Source organism: Gossypium hirsutum, chromosome D03 (assembly GCF_007990345.1).
Source record: "Gossypium hirsutum isolate 1008001.06 chromosome D03, Gossypium_hirsutum_v2.1, whole genome shotgun sequence".
Classification (NCBI taxonomy): Eukaryota; Viridiplantae; Streptophyta; class Magnoliopsida; order Malvales; family Malvaceae; genus Gossypium; species Gossypium hirsutum.
Window position 1 is genome coordinate 50,987,664 of NC_053439.1, and position 26,255 is coordinate 51,013,918.

At 35.0% G+C, this 26,255-nt stretch overlaps 2 protein-coding genes across 2 annotated transcripts; one reads left to right on the forward strand and one right to left on the reverse strand.

Moving 5' to 3' along the window:
- Nucleotides 1-118: 118 nt before the first annotated feature.
- On the forward strand, nucleotides 119-20,329 carry LOC107927100 (calpain-type cysteine protease DEK1). The gene is given in 32 exon segments (XM_016858075.2): nucleotides 119-454; nucleotides 597-731; nucleotides 1,185-1,435; nucleotides 2,981-3,163; nucleotides 3,305-3,440; nucleotides 4,112-4,242; nucleotides 4,353-4,467; nucleotides 4,572-5,577; nucleotides 5,784-5,894; nucleotides 6,985-7,043; nucleotides 8,803-8,965; nucleotides 11,364-11,637; nucleotides 11,779-11,929; nucleotides 12,059-12,170; nucleotides 12,266-12,431; nucleotides 12,559-12,629; nucleotides 12,717-12,808; nucleotides 12,966-13,128; nucleotides 13,273-13,344; nucleotides 13,785-14,162; nucleotides 14,245-14,360; nucleotides 14,461-14,758; nucleotides 15,676-15,995; nucleotides 16,236-16,587; nucleotides 16,663-16,983; nucleotides 17,071-17,172; nucleotides 17,306-17,434; nucleotides 18,233-18,613; nucleotides 18,712-18,849; nucleotides 18,970-19,039; nucleotides 19,042-19,205; nucleotides 19,293-20,329. Coding segments are annotated over 31 exon segments (6,450 nt in total). The 5' UTR covers nucleotides 119-454; nucleotides 597-612; the 3' UTR covers nucleotides 19,599-20,329.
- A 284-nt stretch (nucleotides 20,330-20,613) lies between these two features.
- On the reverse strand, nucleotides 20,614-21,922 carry LOC107927101 (uncharacterized). Its single transcript, XM_016858077.2, has 4 exons — nucleotides 21,514-21,922; nucleotides 21,133-21,418; nucleotides 20,979-21,056; nucleotides 20,614-20,888 (listed from the first exon to the last, which is right to left on the reverse strand). Exons 1-4 carry the CDS (start codon nucleotides 21,714-21,716, stop codon nucleotides 20,832-20,834), a joined length of 624 nt encoding a protein of 207 aa, XP_016713566.1. The 5' UTR covers nucleotides 21,717-21,922; the 3' UTR covers nucleotides 20,614-20,831.
- Between the last annotated feature and the right edge of the window lie 4,333 nt (nucleotides 21,923-26,255).

The window sequence follows — 26,255 nt, forward strand, 5'->3', positions numbered from 1 at the left end:
CAAAAGAAAAAAAAAGATTAATATATTCGCTTGGCCTATCATTTTTGGTTGTTTTTATGTTCCCATTATTTACTTTTGGTTTTCTATTAAATAAAAAAATAATTTTTATTTTTGACCTGAGAGAGTTCACAGTTGACATACAGGAGAGTAGAGGAGAGTGTTGTAGGGTTTTAAACTTTACTCTTTTTTTTCTTTCCCTTCTTTTTGTGTCTTCATCTGCAACTTTTTAATCTTTCAGCAATTTCGCAAACAAGACTAAAAAGAAAACCCTAATAGACCTTATCTCTTTTCTTCTTCATCGTCGCGGTTCTTCATCTTCGTTTCAATCCTAGCTCACTTCAAAAATGACTAAATTGCCCTAGCTCAACAGCCAAAATTTCATGCCCGAAACTCGCTCCTTTCACCTAAATTCGCCGTCATGCGATTGCCCATTACGCTCGCTTCACTTAAGTAGGTAAAGCTCATTTCTTCTTCACTGTTCTCTATATGGGTTAAGGTCTTTTTTTCGTACAACGTAGAAGTTAACTTTTTACTGCTGTTTTTCTTTTAATTATAAGTTTGAAATGTAAACGAAGGCTTTTGCTTGTTGTTTGAAGGTGAGAGAAGGAAGCCATGGAAGGGGATGGGGTTGCTCTGGCGTGTTTGATTTCTGGGATCCTTTTTGCAGTTTTGGGTTTAGCTTCATTTTCCATTCTCTGGGCTGTCAATTGGCGCCCATGGCGGATTTATAGGTATTGCATCTAATATTTCCAACCTTTAATCTTGCTACTGATATAGTTGCTAACATCATAACAGCGCTTCAATGCAGCTGCGTTTGTTTTCTGGTTTTGCAAGTGAATTGTTAAGAATGCATTACGACTTTAATTCTACATAACTGAGATGTTTTCCGTAATTGCATTTAATTCTAATTGACAATTTGACTATGAGGCTTATTATTAACCATTTGTTTTGTTGGCTTTACTACTAATGTGGTTTACTTGTATGGCTGGTTGAATGCCACCATGTGGTTTATGATCCGACTTCTTTTTATTGTTTCTGGAAATTTGAATAACTAATTCTTGCCTATTACAAAAAAAAAATTGTCATTTTTATAACTTTTCTCCTTCACAAGTTGGTTGGTATATGCGAGTAAAGCCCGTCTTATGCTATGTGCTCTTTCAATGACTGTTTTTGTTCTTTTTCAGTTGGATTTTCGCCCGAAAATGGCCGAGTATTTTACAAGGACCTCAACTGGGTATGCTATGTGCTCTTTTATCTCTAGTGGCATGGGCGATTGTTTTATCTCCAGTTGTGGTGCTTATCATGTGGGGATGCTGGCTAATCATAATATTAGGCAGAGATATTGTTGGTCTGGCAGTAATAATGGCCGGCATTGCTCTATTATTGGCATTCTATTCAATTATGCTTTGGTGGAGGACTCGATGGCAAAGCTCAAGTATGCATCTTAATGACCTCTTTCTTTTTGTTTTTTTTTTGCCGTTCAACTTTGTGATGTACGTATATCCTTTTAGAAGAACAGAGGTTTTTTTAGTCATTTTATTTCCAGTCAACTCAAATTTATTTGAAGCCTTGTCGTGGTTCTTTATTTGGCACTAGTGATAGACTTTGTAATTTGTCACATTTAGTCTAAGTGCTCATCTGTCTCTGCTGAAGGAAAAAAAAAGTGTCCATCTGTCTAGATTTTTAAGAACATATTATGAATGAACTAACAAGTGGAGATAGAATTCCTTAGGAACAAAATCAGTATTGAGAAAAGATATTGGATTTGATGAAGTATATTTTGAGAATGTTATATCTCTAAAGAAAGGAATGTGGCAATGACTGGTCAAGTAGATTATACTGCAAATTTTTAAGTGTCTGAGAAAGTGTTTCACAATGTTTCCTTTTCTCTTGGCCCGTGGTTGTGAGCCTTACGGGGTGTTTGGTCTACTTGGTTGTCCATTTTCCTTGTGGCATTGTCTCTTAACCTTTTTATCTTATTGTCTTGATCCCTTTTCTGCAATCCTGTTTGAGTTGGCTTCTTTGAGGCTGATAAGTATACAGTTCAACTATTTCAGCCAAATGCTTATTTATTGAAGGAAAAAGAGTGCATTAGTGGTATTGAAGGACTGATCTGACTAAAACCATGGACTGTATACCTTAGCTTAGTTTTAATTAGGATGGAGTAGCTTTACTGTATGCATTTACGGGTGGATTGAACACCAGAAGTTGTAGCAAAGTTTTTTCATTTATGTTTAATGCAAGATCTTGTTAGCAGGTGGAGATTTGTCTTGCAATATACATTCTCCACTTGACACCGACTGTGAGGTTTGCCATCTAAACAACATTGGACTTGTTCTTCATTTTAAACTAGAAAACTACTAAAAATGTTTTGGTGCCTTTTCGCCCAAGTTCGGGAGCAACTACTTATATGCTCTAGAATGATGAAGCTTTAGTCTTTTCAATATCAACTTTTAATTTGTGTAAAGCTGAAATCGAACTTCTGTAGTTTAGCTGAAGCTTGAAATTAGAAAAGAACTGCAATGATAAGCTGATGCCCACTTGGGTAAGTTTTTCTATTAGATAAAATGCATTTCTTCCTTTTCAAAGTAGGTGTATTCCAACAGTGATTTTCAGAGAACATTGTTTCCTCATTCTTGTTGACTTAGTTCTGATTGGACCAAAAGGACACTAACTGAGCAATGATGTTATAAGTATCTATTTCTGGTAGAAGGTAAAATAAAAAAAGCATGCAATAGGTCTGGGAAAAACAAAATTATTGTAGTTTTTTAGGAGGAGAAATGTTGGAAGAGGGTATCTACCGTAAGCAACATTTTTGAGGAAAGAGGTGTTGGAATTCTTTGTTGATGTTTTGATGTTCAAGGATACTATGTTTTGTTTATAGGTGTTCTTGATTTTATTTTAATTATCTTCTGTGATATCTTTCTATTAGTGATTTTTTTCCCTTTATCTCATACTGTTCTTGTTTCTGCTGTCATAGGGGCTGTTGCTTTTCTGCTTCTGCTGGCTGTTGCTCTGCTTTGTGCATATGAACTTTGTGCTGTTTATGTCACAGCTGGTTCCAGTGCGTCTGAGCGATATTCTCCTTCTGGATTTTTCTTTGGTGTATCAGCAATTGCCTTAGCAATCAATATGCTCTTTATATGCCGCATGGTCTTCAATGGTAATTTTTGCTCTAGTGCTATCCTGATTCCTAATGAATCATTTCATTTCTTCGTTACACATTGATGGTTTTTTTCCCTATTATCAGGACTAAACTTATAAATGATTGTACGTTGACTTTCCCTTTCATCATCTTATGTAGGAAATGGCTTGGATGTGGATGAGTATGTCCGGAGGGCTTATAAATTTGCATACTCTGATAGCATAGAAATGGGTCCTGTGTCTTGTTTACCAGAACCACCAGACCCAAACGAGTTATATCCTCGGGAGTTTAGTAGGTATAACCATTTTATTGTGTTTGCTTTTGTTACTCTGGTGTGAAACTCAGTTGGTAAACCCAGTTCATTTATTGTGTACATTTTGATGCTTGGGTGTCTCTATTTCTCTCCATCCTTTTGCTCCTTCAATACTTATTGGTCATTTTTACTTGCATGCTTATGGCACCTGCTTACTCACATAATGACATTCATGGAAATAGGGTCACCCTCTAATATGTTGTATCTTCATATTTGGCATTGTATGAAATATTGCCAGATGGTAGCAGTTTCCGGTTTTTATGTACGAGTACTGAGTGATTAACATCTCTTGTTATATATCATGCTCAGTGATAGTCTTGATTGTCCACGATTCAAAATAATGTTTGTAGATACCTTGCTGTAGTAAAGTATGTTTTACATAGCAGCTTATGCCTCGTAATATGCTTATATGTTTTCAATTTGTTAAGGTTTTTCTCCATTTCTCTTTTAAGGAATAGATGGTGTAATTGTTCAAGGCTTCACTATTTTTCTGGGTACACTAAGTGAATGCTTCAAGAGCCTATTGTATATTCAGTTTCAAATCTTAATATCTTTTTATGCCTTCTTCTCAATCTATTTACTGGAAAGCTTCATGTTCTGCAAGAACTTGCTTTCATGCCACTGTGTTTCTTGGATTTTTTTTTTCTTTTTAGGGCTTCACATCTTGGACTTCTTTACCTTGGCTCCCTTGTTGTTCTTCTTGTCTACTCTATCCTATATGGTCTGACTGCAAAGGATGCACATTGGCTTGGGGCTATTACATCTGCCGCGGTTATAATTCTTGGTATGGTTGTAAATTATTGTATTAATATTGTTTTAGCTGTTTACATTCCTGGTACAACAATCATATCTCTATCGTGCATATTCAGTTTCTTTTATTTTTTTGTCTTGTAGATTGGAACATGGGAGCATGCTTGTATGGGTTTCAGCTTCTTAAAAGTCGTGTTGTTGCACTCTTTGTTGCTGGAACTACACGGGTTTTTCTCATTTGCTTTGGAGTGCATTATTGGTTTGTTCTAAACTCCCACATGATTCTTGTAGCGATGGTTTTGTTACTGTTGCTTAAAGATAGTTGATCTCTCTCTCTCTCTTTAAATTTTTTTATTTATTCAGGTACTTGGGGCATTGTATTAGCTATGCAGTTGTAGCATCTGTCTTATTAGGTGCGGCGGTTTCTCGCCATTTTTCAGCTACAAACCCGTTAGCTGCCCGAAGAGATGCCTTGCAGAGCACTGTGATCCGTCTGAGGGAAGGTTTTCGTAGGAAGGAGCAAAATAGTTCTTCTAGTTCATCTGATGGTTGTGGCTCAAGTGTCAAACGCAGTAGTAGTGTTGAAGGAGGTCATTCCACTAACATCATTGAAGGTAGTAGTCAGAGTATGGTTCAATGCTCTGATGCTAGTAATTGGAATAGCCTTGGATACATTCAAGAGGGGATAAATAGTGATAAGAGTGTAGACAGTGGAAGACCAAGTTTAGCAATGCATAACAGTTCTCATCACTCAGTTGTCCAAGAGAATGAAGTGGGAACGTTAGAGAAAAATATTGATCCCAATAGCTCTCTTATGGTTTGCTCCAGTGGTGGTCATGATAGCCAAGGTTGTGAGTCTAGTACATCAACTTCAGCAAATCAACAGATGTTGGATTTGAATTTAGCTCTTGCATTGCAAGAAAGGTTGAGTGATCCTAGGATTACATCAATGTTGAAAAGGAGGGCAAGACATGGTGATAGAGAACTGACTAGTTTATTGCAAGATAAAGGATTGGATCCTAATTTTGCCATGATGTTGAAGGAGAAGAGCTTGGATCCAACTATACTTGCATTACTTCAGAGAAGTAGCTTGGATGCAGATCGGGATCATCGAGACAATACTGATGTTACAATTGTTGATTCCAATAGTGTTGATAATGCTATGCCGAATCAAATCTCTCTGTCGGAAGAATTGAGACTCCAAGGGCTTGAAAAGTGGCTGAAGTTGTCCAGACTTGTTTTGCATCATATAGCAAGTACTCCAGAGCGAGCATGGGTACTGTTTAGTTTTGTCTTTATTATAGAAACAATCATTGTGGCAGTTTTTCGTCCAAAGACGATCAAAATTATAAATGCTACACATCAGCAAGTAAGTGGGCCTTTCTTCCCCTGGGATGTTGCTTATTTTATTTGACGCCACTTGATAGTGTCCTGATTGATGTATATGTTTAATAGCAATTCGGTAGTGCCCTGATTGATGTATATGTTTAATAGCAATTTGGTAATTGTAAATAGACGTTACTCTAGAGTTATCATTGCCATAGCTGATGTGGAGATTCTGTGCATCTCTTGCAGTTTGAATTTGGCTTTGCTGTGCTGCTTTTATCTCCTGTTGTCTGTTCAATCATGGCTTTTATTCGTTCACTTCAAGGAGAGGAAACACCCTTGACACCGAAACCTCGCAGGGTATACTTCTCTTCTCAAGTTTGTACTGGATGTTCCTACATGAAAGTACAGTTTGGTTTCAGATTGAATTTGATTGCTAATATGAGTATTTCCTTAATTTTGTTTGTCTCTATTATTCTCTATTATAAGGAGGTTTCCTTCGAGAATTTTTTTTGTGATTTTTCTCACTTTTTAATGTGGCTTTTTGCAATTTATTGGCTCCAAAATGCAGGTTAAGATTGTAGTTATTTTCATAATTTTGCTTATTTGTTTAGTATTAAGGCATTCTCTTCTTTAATGGTTCTGTATGTTGGAATTTTTGGAATCTGCTTGTGTGTCAAATATACTGCTGGTGTTTTCCTAAAACATTTTAGTGGTTCTAGAAGATGACAATGCCTAGGTGGATATTTAGTACTTCTCTTGTTCTGAGTTGCCAATATCATTGATGGAAATTTCTAGAAAAGGTTTATATGGAAATATTGGTCCAGTAGGCCTTCTACTTTTCATATACAATGATTTCATTTGACCATGCTTTCTCATTGAGGCTAAGCATACGGGTCAGCTCCTTATCCCTGAAATCTCCTAGTACTCATAGTTGGTAGTCTATTTATATTTTTCTAGGATAACTAAATGTGTTCGTAATTACACATCTTACTTAGATGGCTGACCAAATCTTCATTACTGGTGGATAGCCATATATCTGGAGTGTTATGTTACAAGCTGCATTTTTCTATTTTTCTTGTGCATCCTTCATTCCTTTTCTTGAGTGGGCATCAATGAAATCTTGAAACAAAAGATTGTGGAACTTTTCATGTGCCACCAAAAATAAATTTTATGGTGCAGCTGCCTTCAATTTAATATTCTCCCCGTACCTTTTAATAAGTCTCTTCTGTAGCTGATTTATATTAGATTTTTTTGACTCTTTTTTCCTTTGGCTCAAGTGTTTAGCATTGTTTTTGTGGCCATTATTTTTGTAATGACATCCAATATTGGATAACCATTTCTAGTATTAACTTCCATTAGTTTACATAAATCCTTTCTCGCTTCTAATTATTATGGTTTTCTTGTCTGCTTTGCTCCCACCTCCCCACTTATTCTTTTCTTTGTCCAGTATGGCTTTGTTGCTTGGCTGCTCAGCACCTCTGTCGGACTGCTGCTTTCTTTCCTAAGGTATGGTCTATTTTATCCATGAATGAAATATGTTTCAAAATTTTCAGTTAATAGTGATTTCTGCAGCATAAAAATGTGAAATGGTAATACTTTGATTTCTTATTCAAGATTTTTAGATTCAGTTGAATGACTATATTATGGTTCCAAATTCAGTTGCAATGTGCTAGAATTGTTATATAATGTATGATTCTTTTTTATCAATAATATAAAGTTTATTTATTTTAATTTTCTCTGCTTCAATATCCTCTTCCTTCTCCAATTAATTTCTCTACATAAAGGTTTCTATAGTGTCAATGAGTAATTTAAAACTTCTGGGTTGTTTATCTTTCAATTTCTTTAGGATCATCCAAGTGTGAGGTTCCTTCTTTTATCTATTCTATTTTTAATTCTTTTGTGTTTGCTGACGTGTTGAAATGAAATACTAAGCTGTCACAAGTCTATATTTTGCTGAGAACCATTACTGTCATGTATTTGAACAGCTTTGCCTGGGTTCATTCTGTCGTTGGTAGGTTAGTCAACCCCTAGTTTTGTATTTTTAGTTCATTGTGTTATGAAAGCTCCATTCAGTTGATACCTTTTTCTACTTGCTTTTTCATATTTGCTTCTTGATTTTTTATTATAAAGTACAGGCAAACGGCTAAAATCAAAGTTTTAATTAAAGTGGACAAATAGTTAGAATGTAACAGCAATTTTAAGAAAAATAGTTATTCAGTTTTATTGTTGTCAAGGTTTGTTTCTAGGTGTGCCTAGGGCTACACTTTCGCACTATATAGCAAAAACACCTTAAACCCTTTCAGGTGAAGCACTTTTGATAAGGTGCATTCATGGTGTGCTTAGGCATGTTTGTTTATAAGGTGGCAGGCACAAAGAAGTTTGCGTGATTGAAGTTCTCTATGATTTGTTTAATTTTGTAATGAGCTATACCTTTATATGAAACTCTACTTCTCAATTTTTGAGTATTTGACAAGTACTGGACCATAAGGAAACCATGCATATTGGTCAAGGAAAAACAAGGCAATTTTACATGTTTTGTAAGATAAACTAGACCACTCTTTGGAGTTATCAGAATTATGTATCTTAAGCTTATTGCACACACACATACACTCAGAGGCATGTACAAATAACAGACAACGTATACTTATTGAGCCTTACTTTCTTCATGCAAATATTTTTTTTGTGCCTTGAAGAAAGTACCCAAAGCAACACTTCATGGCCTTGTCAACGCTGGTTCGTCTAGATAAAAGAAGAGTCATGTATTTTTTGTTATCTAAAGCATGTTTTATCCTTAATCCTTCAAATTATTGTTTGTTTTTTTTTATTTGACTGCAAATATTACTTTTTACTTTTGGAAGGGAAAGAGGCAAGTACCCAAAGTAACAAATGAATGGATCTTTAGCTTTGCCAGAGATATGTCTTTCATGTACCTTACAGAGTTTTGTTTTTTCCCTGCACTGATTGAAGTGATGGGTAATATAAATATAAATTAATGTTTTTGATCCCCTTCCTGTTGATGGAAATATCTCTTATGGTTCCGTAGTTAATTTTTGAGGTTAATAAAAAATTGATTAATTGGATATCCTAGCTCATTTTTTAGCACCTCTATTATATAATCAACATACTTGTTAAGAATGTTCCCTTCGTTGTTATCATCCCTTTTTCACTATTGGTTATTAACAATTTCTTTTATGCTATTGCTGCAATTATGACTGGTGCCAGGTTAATTGCCTGTCATGCACTAATATCTGTGTTCTTTCTGCAGCAAGTCATCAGTGCTTCTTGGATTGTCCTTGACAGTGCCTCTCATTGTAGCCTGTCTCTCTGTTGCAATTCCTATATGGATCCGCAATGGCTACCAATTTTGGGTTCCACAAGTTCAGTGTGCAGGTTTTGCCGGAAATCATCGACATTCTGGGACAAAGGAGGTTTGTTCTGCCTCTTATCTTTATTTCCTGCCAGCAACATTGTTTTAGTGCTCCTCCTTAATTCAGAGTCATCAAGCATCTTTCAACTTGCCTTCAGGATCTTTCATTTTATGGATTGGCTCTGTTATTCTTTCACAGTTTATATGACTAGATTTTTAGCTTTTGGCATACGATCAATCTATTGGTTTTCTGCTTGTAATTATTTTGGTGCAATTGTTAGGGGAAATATATATTAAGAAAAGTTTTAAACTTTAATGGGATAGGACCTCAAGTAGTGCAAACAGAAACAATGAAAGAAAATCAAAATGGTTGCTGAAAACCAGAGTAAAATGAAAAAATTGATGTACAATTGAAGTTGGGACAGGAACACAGCATCTAGACCCCCGACTAATCTATATTACTGTGTATAAAGGAATGCAATGCCCTAAGGCATTCCTACATAGCGCGTGTCCCCTGTTCTTTCGCAATTATAAGATAATGGTTAAATTTCAATTTTGATCCCACTACTTTTTTTAGATTATAATAACAATAGTCAAGTTTCAGTTTTGGTCCCTAAACTGCAGTTAAATTTGAGAGTTAATCCATATACGTTAATTTTTTATATAATTTGGTACCTCAACTTTTATAACATATTAGTTGGTCTAAATACTTTATTCTAATTAAGATTCTAACATGAACCATAATAATTGTTAACACCGTTAAAGTTCTCTGTTATTACAATGTCATTTTTCTGTCACATGGTTATTGAGTATTTTCTTTTGTAATTTTAAAATGTCACATCAGCAAATTTAAGAGATGGATTTTAACGGTGTTAACAACTAGACTGAATTTTTAAATTCGAACAACTAATATAAGAATAGTAATGCTGCTTAATGTCTTGAAAATGCTGCTTATACTAGGGTTACAGAAGCTTTTAATCCTTGCTCTTGGATGCAAAAAAGCCTGCTTGCATTTCAAAGTCATCAAGTGTTCACATGCTAGTTATATAATCACTTAATATAAATATAATTGTTGAACATATAACTAAATAACTAACAGAAAAGAATGGATAATAATTAACTTAATATAGTTTAGGGTTGGAACAAGAACAGTATTTTATGTTTTAGGGTTCTAGACTATTGAATGGTAACTGAATATAATATGGCAGCCTAATGTGTTGAAAAGACTATTCATACTGAACTACAGCAGCTATTATTCTTTAGCCCTTGGACACAAATAAATCCACTAGTTATATGGTCACCTAAAAAAATAGAAATTCTTATAATTAAATATCTAACATGAAATAGCATATAATTGATGAACATGATCATTAATAGTTCCCTAAAAGGTTGACAAAAGTCTCTCATTACTTAAATGTTAGCAGCTTCAACTTAGATTTCTGAAGCCAGCCTTCTCAATTCATCTTCTTCAATCTATTATGGTCAAAAGCGGGTTGACCCAATCTCCAAAAATTGCCTCTCTCTATAGCCTTTACTTAACATCTAGTGCAGCCTTCAGTAACTTCCTGTGGAAATTGATGAACATGATCATTAATAGTTCCCTAAAAGGAAAATAGATCATGCATTAAATATAGGACTGACGTGCAATTTAGAAGACTGCTTTATCAGACTGGCATTAGAGCTGATTTTTTTAGCACTTTGCATGGTTGAAACTTCATTGACTTGAGTTCATGATGTGTACCTGCGTGCATTTTGGATTTATGCTCATTGGGGGGAGATTTATTATGTAATAATTTGTTATATAATTTTGCTTAAAAATTGTTATCTAAACAAATTTTATTAAAAGAAAAATTTAAAGTGCTTCCTGTAATATCCAAGATAATAAATAATAAAAAGAAGAGAGTATAAAAAGTAACTTTTTCATATGAAAATTACTTTCCCAGATTTTTCTAAGCATTGTCATTTACACATAATGTAGATTTTTCCTTTGTTACCCAAGATTTAAAGAGATAAAAATGGAAACTTCTACCTTTTTGTCCTTTGCTCCCTTTTGAAGTTCAGTGTTCAGAACTTACTTGACAAGACAAGAGTACATCATTTACTTTTTGTGCCATAGTTCCTTAGATTTTGTTCTGCTTTTTTCTTGACCGTTTTTGAAGCTTTCTTACTAAATTAATCAATCTCTATTTGTATTTTCATGCTAAAGTATGGCCAAGAAGGTATCCTTTTTAAGTTTTTGTTGTTAGTTTCGTGTAGGCTGTGCTCATGTGAAGAAACATTATGTAGTTCCTATGTGTTGCTAATTTTTATCTCTTTTTTCTTTTAAGAAGTCTTCTGTTGAAAGAGATGTGATTGCTTACTCCTTCGGTATTCTAGTTACACATCTTTTTGCTCTCTGGCAGTAATTCCCAGTATTTTATTTGCTGTTCTGTTGTAACATTCATTGTTGTCCTTGTCAGGTTGTTGTTCTTACTCTTTGCATAACAGTATTCGCTGGTTCTGTACTGGCACTGGGTGCAATAGTGTCTGTGAAGCCTCTAGATGATTTAAGATACAAGGGATTGACTGGTGAACAGAATAACTTTACCTCTCCTTATGCATCATCTGCTTACCTTGGTTGGGCAATGGCATCTGCAGTTGCTTTAGCAGTTACTGGTGTGCTTCCCATCGTTTCATGGTTTGCAACATACCGGTTCTCTCTCTCCTCTGCTATATGTGTCAGTATTTTCTCAGGTACATTTTCTTTATTTTATACTCTTTACTTTTGGCTCATCAATTGAAGCTGTTTTTGTTTGTGTCCAGTAAAGAAGTATTTCATCCATTTCTAGAGGCTATGTCATTTGATCTTACTTTTTTCTGCTGCTGTTTTGTTAGTTGTACTCGTCGCATTTTGTGGTGCCTCCTATTTGAAAATTGTGAAGTCTAGGGATGACCAGGTTCCTACAGCTGGTGATTTTCTTGCTGCCTTTCTTCCACTGGTGTGCATTCCAGCACTGCTATCTCTTTGCTCTGGATTACTTAAATGGTTTGTAGTCTTCCTGAATTTAGCAAATAATGAATGCTTAAATCCCAATATGATGTATTGTTTACAGGATCTGTTTTTTACTTATTGTCGACCATTATTTTTCATTATGCAATTCATGTTATTATGCAGGAAAGATGATGGTTGGAAACTTTCTCGTGGTGTATATGTATTTGTTACTATTGGTCTTCTCCTTCTGCTTGCTGCAATTTCAGCTGTTATTGTTGTAATTAAGCCATGGACAGTAAGTGAGGCTTATTTGAGTGTCCTTGATTTATACCTTACTCTTTTATAGCTATTTCCCTATCTAATCTGTTGTCTTTCTTGAGTCACAAACAGATTGGGGCAGCATTTCTGTTATTACTTCTCTTGATTGTTCTAGCTATTGGGGTTATCCACCACTGGGCATCAAACAATTTCTATTTAACCAGGACTCAAATGTTCTTGGTTTGCTTCCTTGCTTTTCTTTTGGGTTTGGCAGCCTTTTTTGTTGGTTGGTTTCAAGGTGAACATAACCACCCTTCTACCTATTTTACTTTTTGGTGTTTTATTTGTGAAAATCTTATGTCGTTTTGATGCATAACTTTATATAACTCATGCTATTGGTATCATTACATCTTATTTTATTTCAGATAAACCTTTTATTGGAGCATCTGTTGGTTATTTTTCATTTCTGTTTCTGCTTGCTGGGAGAGCTTTGACGGTGAGCTATATTCTATTATCTTGATAAAATGTTTGTATTATTCTCTTTCTACTTCATTTGTTCAACAAAAATGCTCCTTCTCTGTAGGTTCTTCTTTCACCTCCAATTGTTGTTTATTCTCCAAGAGTGCTTCCTGTATATGTTTATGATGCTCATGCAGATTGTGGAAAGAATGTCAGGTTTGTTAAGATAGAATATTTTGTCTGATGGATTTCCAATTTATCTTCAATCACATTTGTTTATTTATTATATGGTTTTGGTATTGTTAGCTTCTATGATGAATCTAAATGTTTAGTCATGCATTGACATGAAATTTTGGCAATCTGTTGCCTATAGTGCCGCATTTCTTGTCCTGTATGGAATTGCACTTGCAACTGAAGGATGGGGTGTTGTAGCTAGCTTGACAATCTATCCACCATACGCTGGTGCTGCTGTATCTGCTGTAACCCTTGTTGTAGCCTTCGGCTTTGCTGTTTCTCGTCCATGCTTAACTCTGAAGGTGTGAGTCCTGTCTAATCTGTCAATGTGCTTGTCATTGCAACTTGGAGCTACACTTTTTGGGCGTGTTGCTTGAAAGAAGTTTCGATTTTTCTCTTTAAATTGACATGCATGTTAACTTTATGTCATTTGTTATTTCTACCAGATGATGGAAGACGCGGTTCATTTTCTCAGCAAAGATACTGTTGTCCAAGCAATTTCTAGATCTGCTACTAAGGTATGTGGGGATGTTTCTACAAATAGGTTTCAAATCTCGAAGTGATGTTTTTTTTCTTTTATTTCTTGTTGAAATTTTCAGTTTTGCTGTTTTGGGAAGTTAAATATATTTTTCCATGAAGTTGTAGCCATTTTCTAAATGGTTGTTAATGTTTGATTTTGTAATTTCATTTTCTTGTTTTCCCAAAAGTATTTGTTCCACTCCCTTGTTGGTGGTAGATGCATAAAACTTCCTTAATGTTTATTTTCTTGAATTTTTGCCTTAAGGGATTAATTATTTTTAATGCTCTTTATCACTGATTCCATTCCATTCCATTCGTTCTTTCTTTTTTTGTTGTTTTCATTTAATAACAGAATAGTCTGATCAGGAAAATCTTCTTTGTGATTTTTTAAAAAAAATTTCTTTTCTCATGATTAAGTTATTGTTATGTATGCAAGCAGACAAGAAATGCTTTATCTGGAACATATTCCGCTCCCCAGAGGTCTGCTAGTTCAGCAGCTCTTTTGGTAGGAGACCCTGCTGCTACACTTGATAAGGGAGGGAACTTTGTGCTTCCTAGAGATGATGTCATGAAATTGAGAGATCGCCTGAGAAATGAGGAACTAGTTGCTGGATCATTCTTCCATAGAATGAGATATCATAGGGGGTTTAGGCGTGAACCAACCAATGATGTGGATTATAGAAGAGAAATGTGCGCTCATGCACGAATTTTAGCTTTGGAAGAGGCTATTGATACTGAATGGGTCTACATGTGGGATAAATTTGGTGGTTATTTACTGCTCTTGCTTGGTTTAACTGCTAAGGCAGAACGAGTACAGGTTTGTCATTCCCTTATGTGCTTTTCATGTGTGATGGTATATGATTTAAAAATTTAATGATAGTTTTATAACCATGTGGTAGGATGAGGTGCGCTTGAGCCTTTTCCTTGACAGTATAGGGTTCTCGGATCTAAGTGCCAAGAAAATCAAGAAATGGATGCCAGAAGACCGTAGACAGTTTGAGATCATCCAGGAAAGGTAGCAACCGTGTGTCACTTTTCATATTTTGTTTTCACTTGAGATACCATTTTCCAACATTTCTACTGTATTTTAAAATTCTCTCTTTTTGGATTTATAGTTATATAAGAGAGAAGGAGATGGAAGAGGAAATCTTGATGCAGAGGCGTGAAGAGGAGGGGAGAGGTAAAGAGAGAAGAAAAGCCCTTCTGGAGAAGGAAGAACGTAAATGGAAGGAGATTGAAGCTTCCCTCATTTCTTCTATTCCTAATGCTGGCAGCCGGGAGGCAGCAGCAATGGCTGCTGCAGTGCGTGCAGTAGGAGGTGATTCTGTTCTTGAGGATTCTTTTGCACGTGAGAGAGTTTCAAGCATTGCGCGTAGGATTCGTACAGCTCAATTAGCACGTAGAGCAGTTCAGGTTGAGTTTTCTTGTTATTTGCTCTTTGAAATGTTTAAAAATAGCATTTGGTCCTTGGTAGTTTGCAACAAATACTTTCCCATTAGTAAATATTAGTTGAGAAATGCTTATACTTAATAACTGTTAATTCCTAGTTCAAAAATATATTTAGGTTAGTTCATTTCAAAATATAATAGTTTAGCAATGTGATTGCATTTTTCCATGTTTGTTATGCTCTGGTAATTTTCTACTACCCATAAAGGAAAAACAATAAGTTGAAGTATTAAATCTTTTTGCTTCTACTTAGAATTAGTTCCTGATGTTCAACTGATGTATTTCATGATAATGAAGGTAAGCGGGTAAATTTTGAGCTTGTTGGTTTGTGTTTCTACATTGTTGTTTTAGTGTTCAAATTTATTTGCATGGTCCTGTATGCCATGCATACTATTCTAAGGCAATTTTGTACTCATAAAATCAAATAGAAAATCAATAATCTGTTATAAATTGTACTTCTTGTTAACCTTGCTATACTAAGTCTAATTGTGTGACATCTCATGTTTGTTTCCTCCTGGACTTTTTTTTTTGTTTTCCTTTTCAAGAAAAAGAACAGTTCAAAATGTACTAAAGCATGCACTTTTTGAGGTAAATGTTTATGGTTAATATTACCGGATATTAAAGATTTTATGTTACTATAGTGTAAGGTGCCATCTTTCTACCTTCAGGTCTATAGTTCATGTGTGTATGTGCCTACGTAATTTGTGATTTTCATTCATTTGAAAGACATAATTACAAAATTATTAAGAAGGTGCCTACTGTACTTTTCCTTACTTTGTGTTATAGTGGTTTTGTAATGTATCATTAGTAATAGTACCATTGAGATCCTTGCTTTTGGATATAATTATTTCTTAATTTTGTAAAAACATAAATGTTATTGACAGACGGGACTATCTGGTGCTGTTTGCATTCTTGATGATGAGCCTACAACAAGTGGCAGACACTGTGGTCAAATTGATCCAAGCATGTGTCAAAGTCAAAAGGTCAGCTTTTCGGTTGCAGTAATGATCCAACCGGAATCTGGTCCTGTTTGTCTATTAGGGACTGAATTCCGGAAAAAGGTCTGCTGGGAAATTTTGGTGGCGGGTTCTGAACAAGGTATTGAGGCTGGACAAGTTGGACTTAGATTGATTACTAAGGGTGACAGACAGACAACTGTTGCAAAGGAGTGGAGCATCAGTGCGACAAGTATTGCTGATGGAAGGTTTGAGATTTTTCTTTTAGTAGAAAAAATTTCTGATCTGTTTTTTTGCTCCAAACTTTCTTGCTCAATACATTATGATCCTTATATATATGAATTTATTTTTCATTTATGCTATCACATTTGTCTTTAAAAAGGGTGTGGAGTTGGGAAGATATTTTGCTCTTTACCTGTGCTTTCATCTACTGCCTAAGTATGTCCCCTTTGGCATTCAAGTTTACCTGGATTGTGATTGCTTTACAGGTGGCATACTGTGACAATGACTATTGATGCTGATATAGGGGAGGCAACTTGTTATTTAGATGGTGGTTTTGATGGCTATCAAACTAGCTTACCTTTGTTTGTGGGTACTAGCATTTGGGAACAAGGGACTGAGGTTTGGGTTGGTGTTAGGCCTCCTATTGATATGGATGCATTTGGGAGGTCTGACAGTGAAGGAGCAGAGTCTAAGATGCATATAATGGATGTTTTCCTCTGGGGAAGGTGCTTAAATGAAGATGAGGTTGCTTCTCTTCATACTTCTATTTGCTCAACTGAGTTTAACTTGATTGATTTCCCAGAGGACAACTGGCATTGGGCAGATTCACCCCCAAGGGTATGGTTCTAGTGTTTTAAAATTCTGTATCTGAGCAAAATATATGTAACTTAAACCTGTTTATTATTTCTTCAGGTTGATGAGTGGGATAGTGACCCTGCTGATGTTGACCTATATGATAGAGATGATGTAGATTGGGATGGTCAGTATTCAAGTGGTAGGAAAAGGAGGTCAGAACGCGAAGGTTTTGTTGTTCATGTGGATTCTTTTGCGAGAAGGTATAGGAAGCCTAGGATTGAAACGCAAGAAGAAATTAATCAGCGGATGCTCTCTGTTGAGTTGGCTGTCAAAGAAGCCCTCTCTGCTCGAGGTGAAATGCATTTTACTGACAATGAGTTCCCTCCAAATGATCAGTCACTTTTTATAGATCCAAGGTATCCTCCGTCAAAGTTGCAGGTATTTTCCTCACTAATCCATTGGTGTTTCTTATTGTTGTTTTCATTATTATTATTATTATCACCTTGTCTTTGCTTTCTTACCTAGGTTGTTTCGGAGTGGATGAGACCTGCTGAAATTGTTAAAGGTCATCTGGATTCTCGTCCATGCTTATTTTCTGGGGCTGCAAATCCTTCTGATGTTTGTCAGGTTTACTCTTTTATGACCTTATATTTCCATAATGTTGTCTTTTGTCCCATCATTTTGTGCTGAATTTCTGTTGTAGAGTTAAAACTCAGTGGTTCAGCTCTTTGTAATTTGTCTTTGCCTGCCAATTTAATAGGGTCGATTGGGCGATTGTTGGTTTTTGAGTGCTGTCGCTGTTTTGACGGAGGTTTCGCAAATATCTGAAGTGATAATTACTCCAGAGTACAATGAGGAGGGAATCTACACCGTTCGCTTCTGTATTCAGGTAATGTTCTAGTTGGTCATATTTCGTTATTGAATTTGTGCACAGCTTGCAATGCATGAGTAGCTGGAAATTGAAGGAAAACTATTGGGATTCCGTCTTTCAAATCATTAAAGTACTCCGGCTTTATTGGCAACCCTGTCAGACTCAGACGGTAAAGGAACTGGGATGTCACTCCGGCACAATTGGTTTTAATTCCATTTTCAAATGTCCTTGAAGCAGGACAGCTTCAGGGCCTAGGATTTTAAAGCAATAATCTGATCTGAGAAGGAAACTAAATAAAATAAAAAGGAAGCAGAAAGAAAAGAAACCTAAGCTTGACACTTAAAGGTTTCTTCCATGTATCAATGAACCAAGAAGAAAGAATACCGAGGGTCACACCTAGGGTTCCTTAGGAGTCTCAGGAAGGATGATTGCTTCAGCCAATTGTGAAAGAACTATTGTTTAGGGAAAAGAACAATACCATACCCTAATGTAATTGTTGAAAACACCAAATACAACCCTAGATCTATGAAGTATTACTATAATGTCCAGTAAATACAGGTGTAGCAAAATAAATTCTTGAGTAATCTGACCCTTCAATCAGCTTATTTCATTCTGCATGTAGAAAGAAATTTCAATCTCTTTCTGGTATAATTTCCTGACATTTGACCAGATCTTATATACTATTGGATTCTTAGTGCTGCCTGTGGTTTTTTGATTTAGTTGCTACTGATTTTTGTTTTATAGTATTGATATTTCTTGTCAACATATAATTAGCATGTTGATCCTTGGCATACACTGGTTATGAACACTCTACAGGGTGAATGGGTCCCTGTTGTTGTTGATGATTGGATTCCATGTGAATCTCTCGGCAAGCCAGCATTTGCTACCAGCAGGAAGGGTAATGAACTATGGGTTTCTATATTGGAGAAGGCATATGCAAAACTGCATGGTTCTTATGAGGCACTAGAAGGTGGTCTCGTTCAGGATGCACTTGTTGATCTTACTGGAGGTGCTGGGGAAGAGATTGACATGAGAAGTCCCCAGGCCCAGATAGACCTTGCCAGTGGTAGACTATGGTCTCAATTGTTGCGGTTTAAACAAGAAGGATTTCTTCTTGGTGCTGGAAGTCCATCAGGCTCTGATGTGCATGTTTCTTCCAGTGGCATTGTGCAAGGACATGCATACTCATTACTGCAGGTATACTGGAATGCAACCTCTCAATTTGCTCTGCATATGATAGTAACTATTAAAGAAATGTTGGAACAGGTTATCAATCTTATTAATTTCTTATCCAGGTAAGAGAGGTGGATGGGCACAAACTTGTTCAAATTCGAAACCCTTGGGCTAATGAAGTTGAATGGAATGGTCCCTGGTCTGATTCATCTTCAGAATGGACAGATAGGATGAGGTACAAGCTGAAGCATGTTCCTCAGGTAGGCACCTTTTGCTTACTTTGGCATGAATTATTGGATAAATGCATTTATCTAAACCTAGTGTTTTTTTTTTTTTCAAATGGGTTTCATTTTATGACTTATTTGTTTCCTTTTGAACAGTCAAAAGACGGTATATTCTGGATGTCATGGCAAGATTTTCAAATTCACTTCAGATCGATTTATGTATGTCGGTCTACCCTCCTGAGATGCGATATTCTGTTCATGGACAATGGCGTGGTTACAGTGCTGGTGGTTGTCAAGATTATAATTCATGGCATCAAAATCCCCAATTCAGATTGAGGGCAAGTGGTCCAGATGCTTCATATCCAATTCATGTATTCATCACCTTAACTCAGGTATGCAATGCATGAATCTTCATTGAGTTTATTACCTCTTCTCTACTTACAAGAAATTTCTGATTTTTAGTGGCATTAACTGTTCAGGGTGTTAGCTTCTCAAGAACGGCAGCTGGTTTTAGAAATTATCAATCTAGTCATGATTCACAGATGTTCTACATTGGAATGAGGATCCTCAAAACCCGTGGTCGTCGTGCTGCTTACAACATTTACCTACATGAATCAGTTGGTGGTACAGATTATGTTAATTCTCGAGAAATATCTTGTGAAATGGTTTTAGAGCCTGAACCAAAGGGTTACACAATAGTGCCTACAACCATACATCCCGGGGAAGAAGCACCATTTGTCCTTTCTGTATTCACAAAAGCATCTGTAATCTTGGAACCTTTGTAGTTTGCAGTGGTGGATTCTCCAGTCTGCTTGTCTTTCTGGCTGAGGGCGTGCTGGTAAAACTTTTGGGTGCTTGGGTTGTCCGGAACCTGTGTGCACCTGAGGGGCAGGTCTCATTGGACCAAATCAGGCGGAAGAACACTTGTTTTTGGATTTTTGGGGAACAGTGCTTTTTTTTATGTGTGGATGGAAGTCTGTCTGAAAAGAAGCAAAACTTATACTGAAGTGTCTTGTGTAGCAGTTAAAAGTGCCACGGGGCTCTCAGCTGCAAGGATGGCCAAGGAGTTAGCAGTTGATTCGAGTTGAGTATCAACCACCGAAAGCTTAATGTTCATTCTCAATCTGGAAGATGTGATTCCTGTACGAACCTGAACTCCTTTGATTTGGACACAGGGAGTGGAGCTTGGATATGACTTGATAGAGCTTTGTATTTTCCTGGTGGAGAATGGGTGAGATTGGGTGGGTTCTCATTCTGATTGATTATTAACTAACTGTACATTTGTAGGTATTTGTGAGTGGGTGAGAGAAGAGTATAGGTCCATTCTTGTAAATAAATGAAGTTGAAAAGAATAGAAAAAAATAATTACCAAGTAATTAGGGAAAGTAGAAAAGCATAGCAGCTGTAAAGAGGTTCCAGTTTCAGCTGCAGTTTTGAAGTCGTCTCTTATTTATATATAATATTACTTTCATGTGCCATCCTTCCTTTGATTCTAATCTAATTATTTGTTGGCTTTTACGGATCTCATGCTTTTAATTAGCAATTGTTGGAATGGGAAAATGGAAGCGAAGCTAATCCCATTTGTATCCCGTTGATTCGAAATGAAATTATGTTTGTAACAACGTGATACTCTGGGATTTATTTTCAATGCAAATTGGCTTGACTTGTTTTTGTTACGATGGTTTTATGCTTATCCGTTGTCAAATATCGTACGGATATGTTCCGACAAGCTTTGCCTTTAGCCTTGATGCAAGTGCAATCGTGAGTTGGGAATGCTAACAAGGGTTTTCAGAATTTGGATTAGATAAAACTGCAAGGGAGTAATTGATTCCAAATTTGATCACAATTTGCCAGCTACAAAAGCAAAACATAAGGGAAAACCCCATCTTTTTTGGCTGTTTCTCTTCAACAATGGCACCATATGTAAGAAATGAAAAAACAGAAAAGAAAAGCTATATCAGTAATCGTCTCCCCAGGCTAAGGCAGACCACCTGTGTGGATTCATTTGTATCAATCAATCAATCTCTTTCAGAATCACTTTCCACACTTCCCATGGCCTTCAATCCTCTTGGTTTCTGAATTACAGAAAGCAAACAAATGGGCACCGTCTATAATACTGATTAAAGAGCAAGAGAAAGATGGGTGTGAAAGCCAGAAGTGGTTACCTTCTTTGAAGTTTTCTTCTCCCTGACTTGATACCTCTCCTGGCACAGGTCTGATAGCCATGTCCCTGGGCTCACCAACTACACCACCCAACCCAACAAATGAGAAGCAATCTTAGCAATTTAAAAAAGAAAAAGAAGGGAAGACTTGACTGACGAGAATGCTTCTCTGGATCAACTTTGCCCTTTTCTTTGGCCTTTGAGGAAGCTTACATCCCTTCATTGCCATGAAATCCTGTTCTTTTTCTTTATTAGATAATGTGGTGAACAATCTGGGCCACACAGTCCCTTTATCTTCCTTAACATGGTGGTGATCCATCAAAACCTTGGTATTATTGTCTTCCAACACTATGGAACCCGATCCCCTTGTTGCATAGTACCTATCTTCCTTCTCCGGAGATGTCAATGCCGATCTTGACTTATTTGTTCCCAAATCCGAATTCCTGTTAAACCAAATCCCAGATCTATGATTACACTTCTAAACTAATAATAAACTAGTTCTGGGTAATCAAGCAAACAAACAAAATCCTTTCCTTACATTTTGAGACGATTGGCAACAGGCGAGGAGCCCATCTTCTTGTTGGGCAGAGGTAAGGAGTGCGGCGTGGTAGAGGTGCCGCCGCCGCTGTTGCCAAACTGATGCTGGTGCTGTTTTTTAAGCTTGTTGAAACATCTTAGCCTCTTTCTGTTTCCCCATTGCAACACGAAATCTTTCTCCATTTTCCCACCTTGCATTTCCATTCACTTTCTTCTCCCCAAGATCTGCCAACCAATGTATCGCTTCAGCAAAAGCATTTATGATTTCTCATCCTGGACTGCCTCTCTCTCTCAACTCCAAAACTATATCTAATCAAATACGGCGCTTTTGTTTTTATGTTTTCTTCCCCAAAACACCCACCCACCCACCCGCTCACTTCTCACTTCTCTCTTCTTCTTACGCCCTATTTCCTTCTTATAATAATATCCTTTTTTAAGTTTTTATTTTGCCTACACTACATGCATATACCCGACCCAACCCTAAATCACTTCCATTTACTCACCAATCCTTTTCATTTTTCACCCAATTTTTTTAGTAGTTTTATATTTACATATTCAATTAATTCAATTATAATTAAAAAAAAGTCTTTTTTATTAAAAATAAAAATAACAATAAAAATAAAATATTTTTTTTTATATTTTTTTATAAAAAAATGAAGCCAAAGAAGAAGAGAAGCAAAGTGAAAGCGCTTTTGCAACCTGAAAAGTAGTAGCAGTTGAGAAATTTAAGAAATTAAGGGGCAATATATCCTGAATTGGAAGTGATGGCTCATGCCATTCTCCCCCAAAGACCAAAAGTTTGTGAGTATTCCATTACAATTTACAACTTTCAAGAAGAAGAGAATGGTTTTTTTATTTATAAACGAAACTGCTGTAATGCTTCAAAATAAAATAAAAAAACCAACTTTCAATCTTTAACAAAACTGCTTGCCTGCCTTCTAAATATTCACATTTCACTTCAAACCTATTATGTCTGCGGATTTCTATTACTGAATTGAGGTATGGACTATTTCATAAGAAAATGTCTCAACTTTAGATTTTAGGATTAAAATGATGAAAGGGCCTTATAGGGTCATTAGACCACAAGCAAAATAGCAACATGCCCATCACTCACATTTAGAGGAGGGAACAATTATTCTTTGAATCTCCAACTTTATAAAAAATCATTTTACCCCTCAATTTAATTTTTTGTCTCTTTCAACCCTTAAACTTATGGTTTCTGTCAAATTAACCCAAAACTGATCAAAAAGTTAACAGTTAATTAATTTTTTTAAAATAATTAAAAAAATTAAAGAATTCATAAAAAATATTACAAATTATAAGTTTCTTCCGAGATTAATTTTTTAAAATTCAAAAAAATATATTAAAATTTATAATTTTCTTCCATGATTTATTTCTTTCTTTTCTGCTAGTTATTTTCTTAACATTATACAAACTATAAGTTTTCTCTTTTCCATTTATTATTGTAACTAAAATATTAAATCCCAAGAAAAAAAAATAGAAATGAATAACCAATTTGATTTTTTTGGTACATAATAACCAATGGGCTTTTTTGAAGGTTTTAGTTTGGGTTTGAGGAAATCTAAATTGAGAAACGTGAATGGAAGACAAGGAGCATCGCTTTGGGGGCTTCCAATTGGTGGAGGCCGAATGGCGTCTGTAGCGCCTTGGAAGGGCAGTGGCTAGGGTTAGGAGAAGAGAGGAAGATGGGTAAACGAGAAAGTACAAGAAAAAAAAAAAGGAAGGAAAGAAAGGAAACGAAAAGGAAAAGAAAGAATTAAAAAATAAATTATTTAATTATAACTTATATCTTTAAAAAAAAATGAGTATTTTTTAATACTTTATTTTTATTTAATATTTAAAAGAAATCAAATCTTTGAAAAAGGTGAAAATAATTAAATATATAATTTATAATATATTTATTTTTAAAAAAATTATAATATTATTTATTTTTACAAAAAAATTTAAATAGTTTTAATAATTTTCTATTTTTAGAATTTTTAAAATATCTTTTAAATTTTAAAAAATTAATTGTTGATGTGGTATACACGTGAATGCCCATAAACAAAGTTAACGACTATTAACTTTTTCTTCCATTTGAGATTAATTTGACAAAAAAAATATAAATTCAAGGGTTAAAAGAGATAAAAAAATTAAATAAATAGTTTAAATAATTTTTTTATAAAGCTAGCCTGGCCCGACGGCCCGTCCAAAATATGGGAGGGTTCGGGTAAAAATATAGGCCCGAAATATGGGCTTGGGCAAAAAAACGAGGCCCGTTTAGAAAACGAGCCGTGCCTTGGGCACCACTTTTTTGGCCCCGGCCCGGCCCGGCCCGAATATAATAAATTTTTATTTTTTTTATTTTTAAAATATTTTTAAAATAATTTTTTTATTTATTTATTATTTTTAAAATAAACTTTTGGTGTTTATTAAAAAATGGCCCGGGCCGGGCTGGGCTGGGCTCGGGCTTAGGAATCTTTTCCTGGACCGGGCTTGGATAAAATTTCAGGCCCATATTTCGGGCCTGGCCAGGGCTTAGGACACGGACCAATTTTTTTTCTCGGCCCGGCCCATGAGCACCTCTAAGCTAGAGGACCAAATAAGACATTATAACTTATATTTTTACTTTCCATTTTATGCACATTAGTTGAAATCAACCTAGAGAAATTTCTCTCTCAAAATTCTCTCAATCTTTGGTTGAATTCCATCAATCTAAGGTTGGTAAGTTTGATTTTAAATGATATCTTCATCAATCAACAACGTTTTAATCTGGATTTTAGTTGAGTTTTAGAAAAGAGAAGTTAGTCTTGTTTTATCAAATGCATCATTCATCGTCGTTTTAGAATTTTTGTTTGTTCTTGTTAATCTAACTTGATTCGTCGATTTAATTGTGTTTGTGAAACAAAAGAACTAATCAAAATTTCATAGGTCAAAGAGAAAATGAAGGTGTCAAAATAATAGACGGTTTTGGTTTATGCTCTTTAATTTTTGACTCACTCTATGCTTTTGCCTAAATTAATTGTGCAAAGGTTTATTTTTGCTAATTGTGTTAATTAATTTGCTCTTTGGTGAATTAATTGGTTGTTGAAGTTATGATATGTATGTGCTTGATTATGTGGAAGTGCAATGTTTTGAATGTTGATATGATGATTAAATGAGTTATTTGATGGGAATAAGTTGGTGAATTTAATGTTAATGATATCATTAAATTGTTTATTGCGAAGGAAATATATGTATTAATCTTAATAGCCCTATTAGATGATTTGGAAGGGTTTCCGGGTATTGTAACACCTCTAACCATTATCCGTCGTCGGATTAGGGTTACGATGCATTACTACATAAGATACAACTTTCAAACAATTTTGAATTTCATATAATCATAATTATATTTAAATAAACATGTCACAAAGCCATACAAGAAAATGTACATTAAAATCTTAAGTAAGAATTATGAATTATCACATCGATTCAATAAAAATTCCTGAGTAATTAAATTCCTTATGTTCAGCTGTTCACATCAATTTATATTCACACCTTGCCAGTTACCATGTACTCTATTCGACTAACCTATTTAAACTCATTTAAAAGACAAATATACATCATTATAAAAGAACAAAGCTTGCGCCTGAACTCCTAATGAGCCATTTCCAAATAACCATATTTCAATATCATCACCAGGCTAAGAAATACATGTTCGGTCATTATAATACATTACCTATAACATATTTATACTTTATTGACATTCATCAATTCGCATACTTATCAATTTAAATATGAACATCAAACCGAATCATATAATCACTTATATTTTCAAACCAAACATATTTTAAAAGCACCACATGAATTTACGATATTTCTAAGTACCTAATTATTACATAGCATAATTAAAATTCAACTAACATGTCAAAACTCATAATTAAATATCACATTAATAATTCATTCGATTGCAAACTCAATTCATGCTCCAATATAATCAATTTCCATATAAAAATTTTACTCATCAAATATCCATTCAAAATCACATAAACTCAACTTAAACAAAATGATCATGGATAACTCATTTTTCTATTCTCTTAAAAAAAAACAAACCGAACCTGTATAACCAAGATACACCCAAACATATTATCAATACAACCCAAATCAAGTTATCCTACACTTCCAAAATTTAATAACATGCAACTCAATTAATTACCAATTCCATACATTCCACTCATATTATATATCATCTCATTCACCATATTATCAACAAAACATAGCTACCGTATTTTACATGTAAATAAGCCATAACCAAAATTATAAAGTTAAACACTTAATCAAGAACCCATAAGACAAAAACCAAAACAAATACTAATGATTAAAGACAAGCCATTTTTCGCATGGCTATATACATACAAGTTCCAAAATCAATTATTTTATCCAGACTATACATGCCATAAGCTCAAACTTTAACTTAGTAGAATACCAAATAAAACAGTCGATAGTGTGATAGGCTTGCTGATGATCCCTGAGCTCGTACACGATTCCAAAATCTATAAAATCGAGGTAAACAAAAACACACATAATAAGCTATTAAAGCTTAGTAAGTCATAAGCAGAAATTCATATATATATTTTTATATTAATACTTATTCTATCATTAAGTTAAAATAAACCAAAGATCCTAATATTTTGTATCATATAACGCTTTAAATAAAATCACATTAAATTTTCATATAAACAAACCATATGGCCAAATACACAT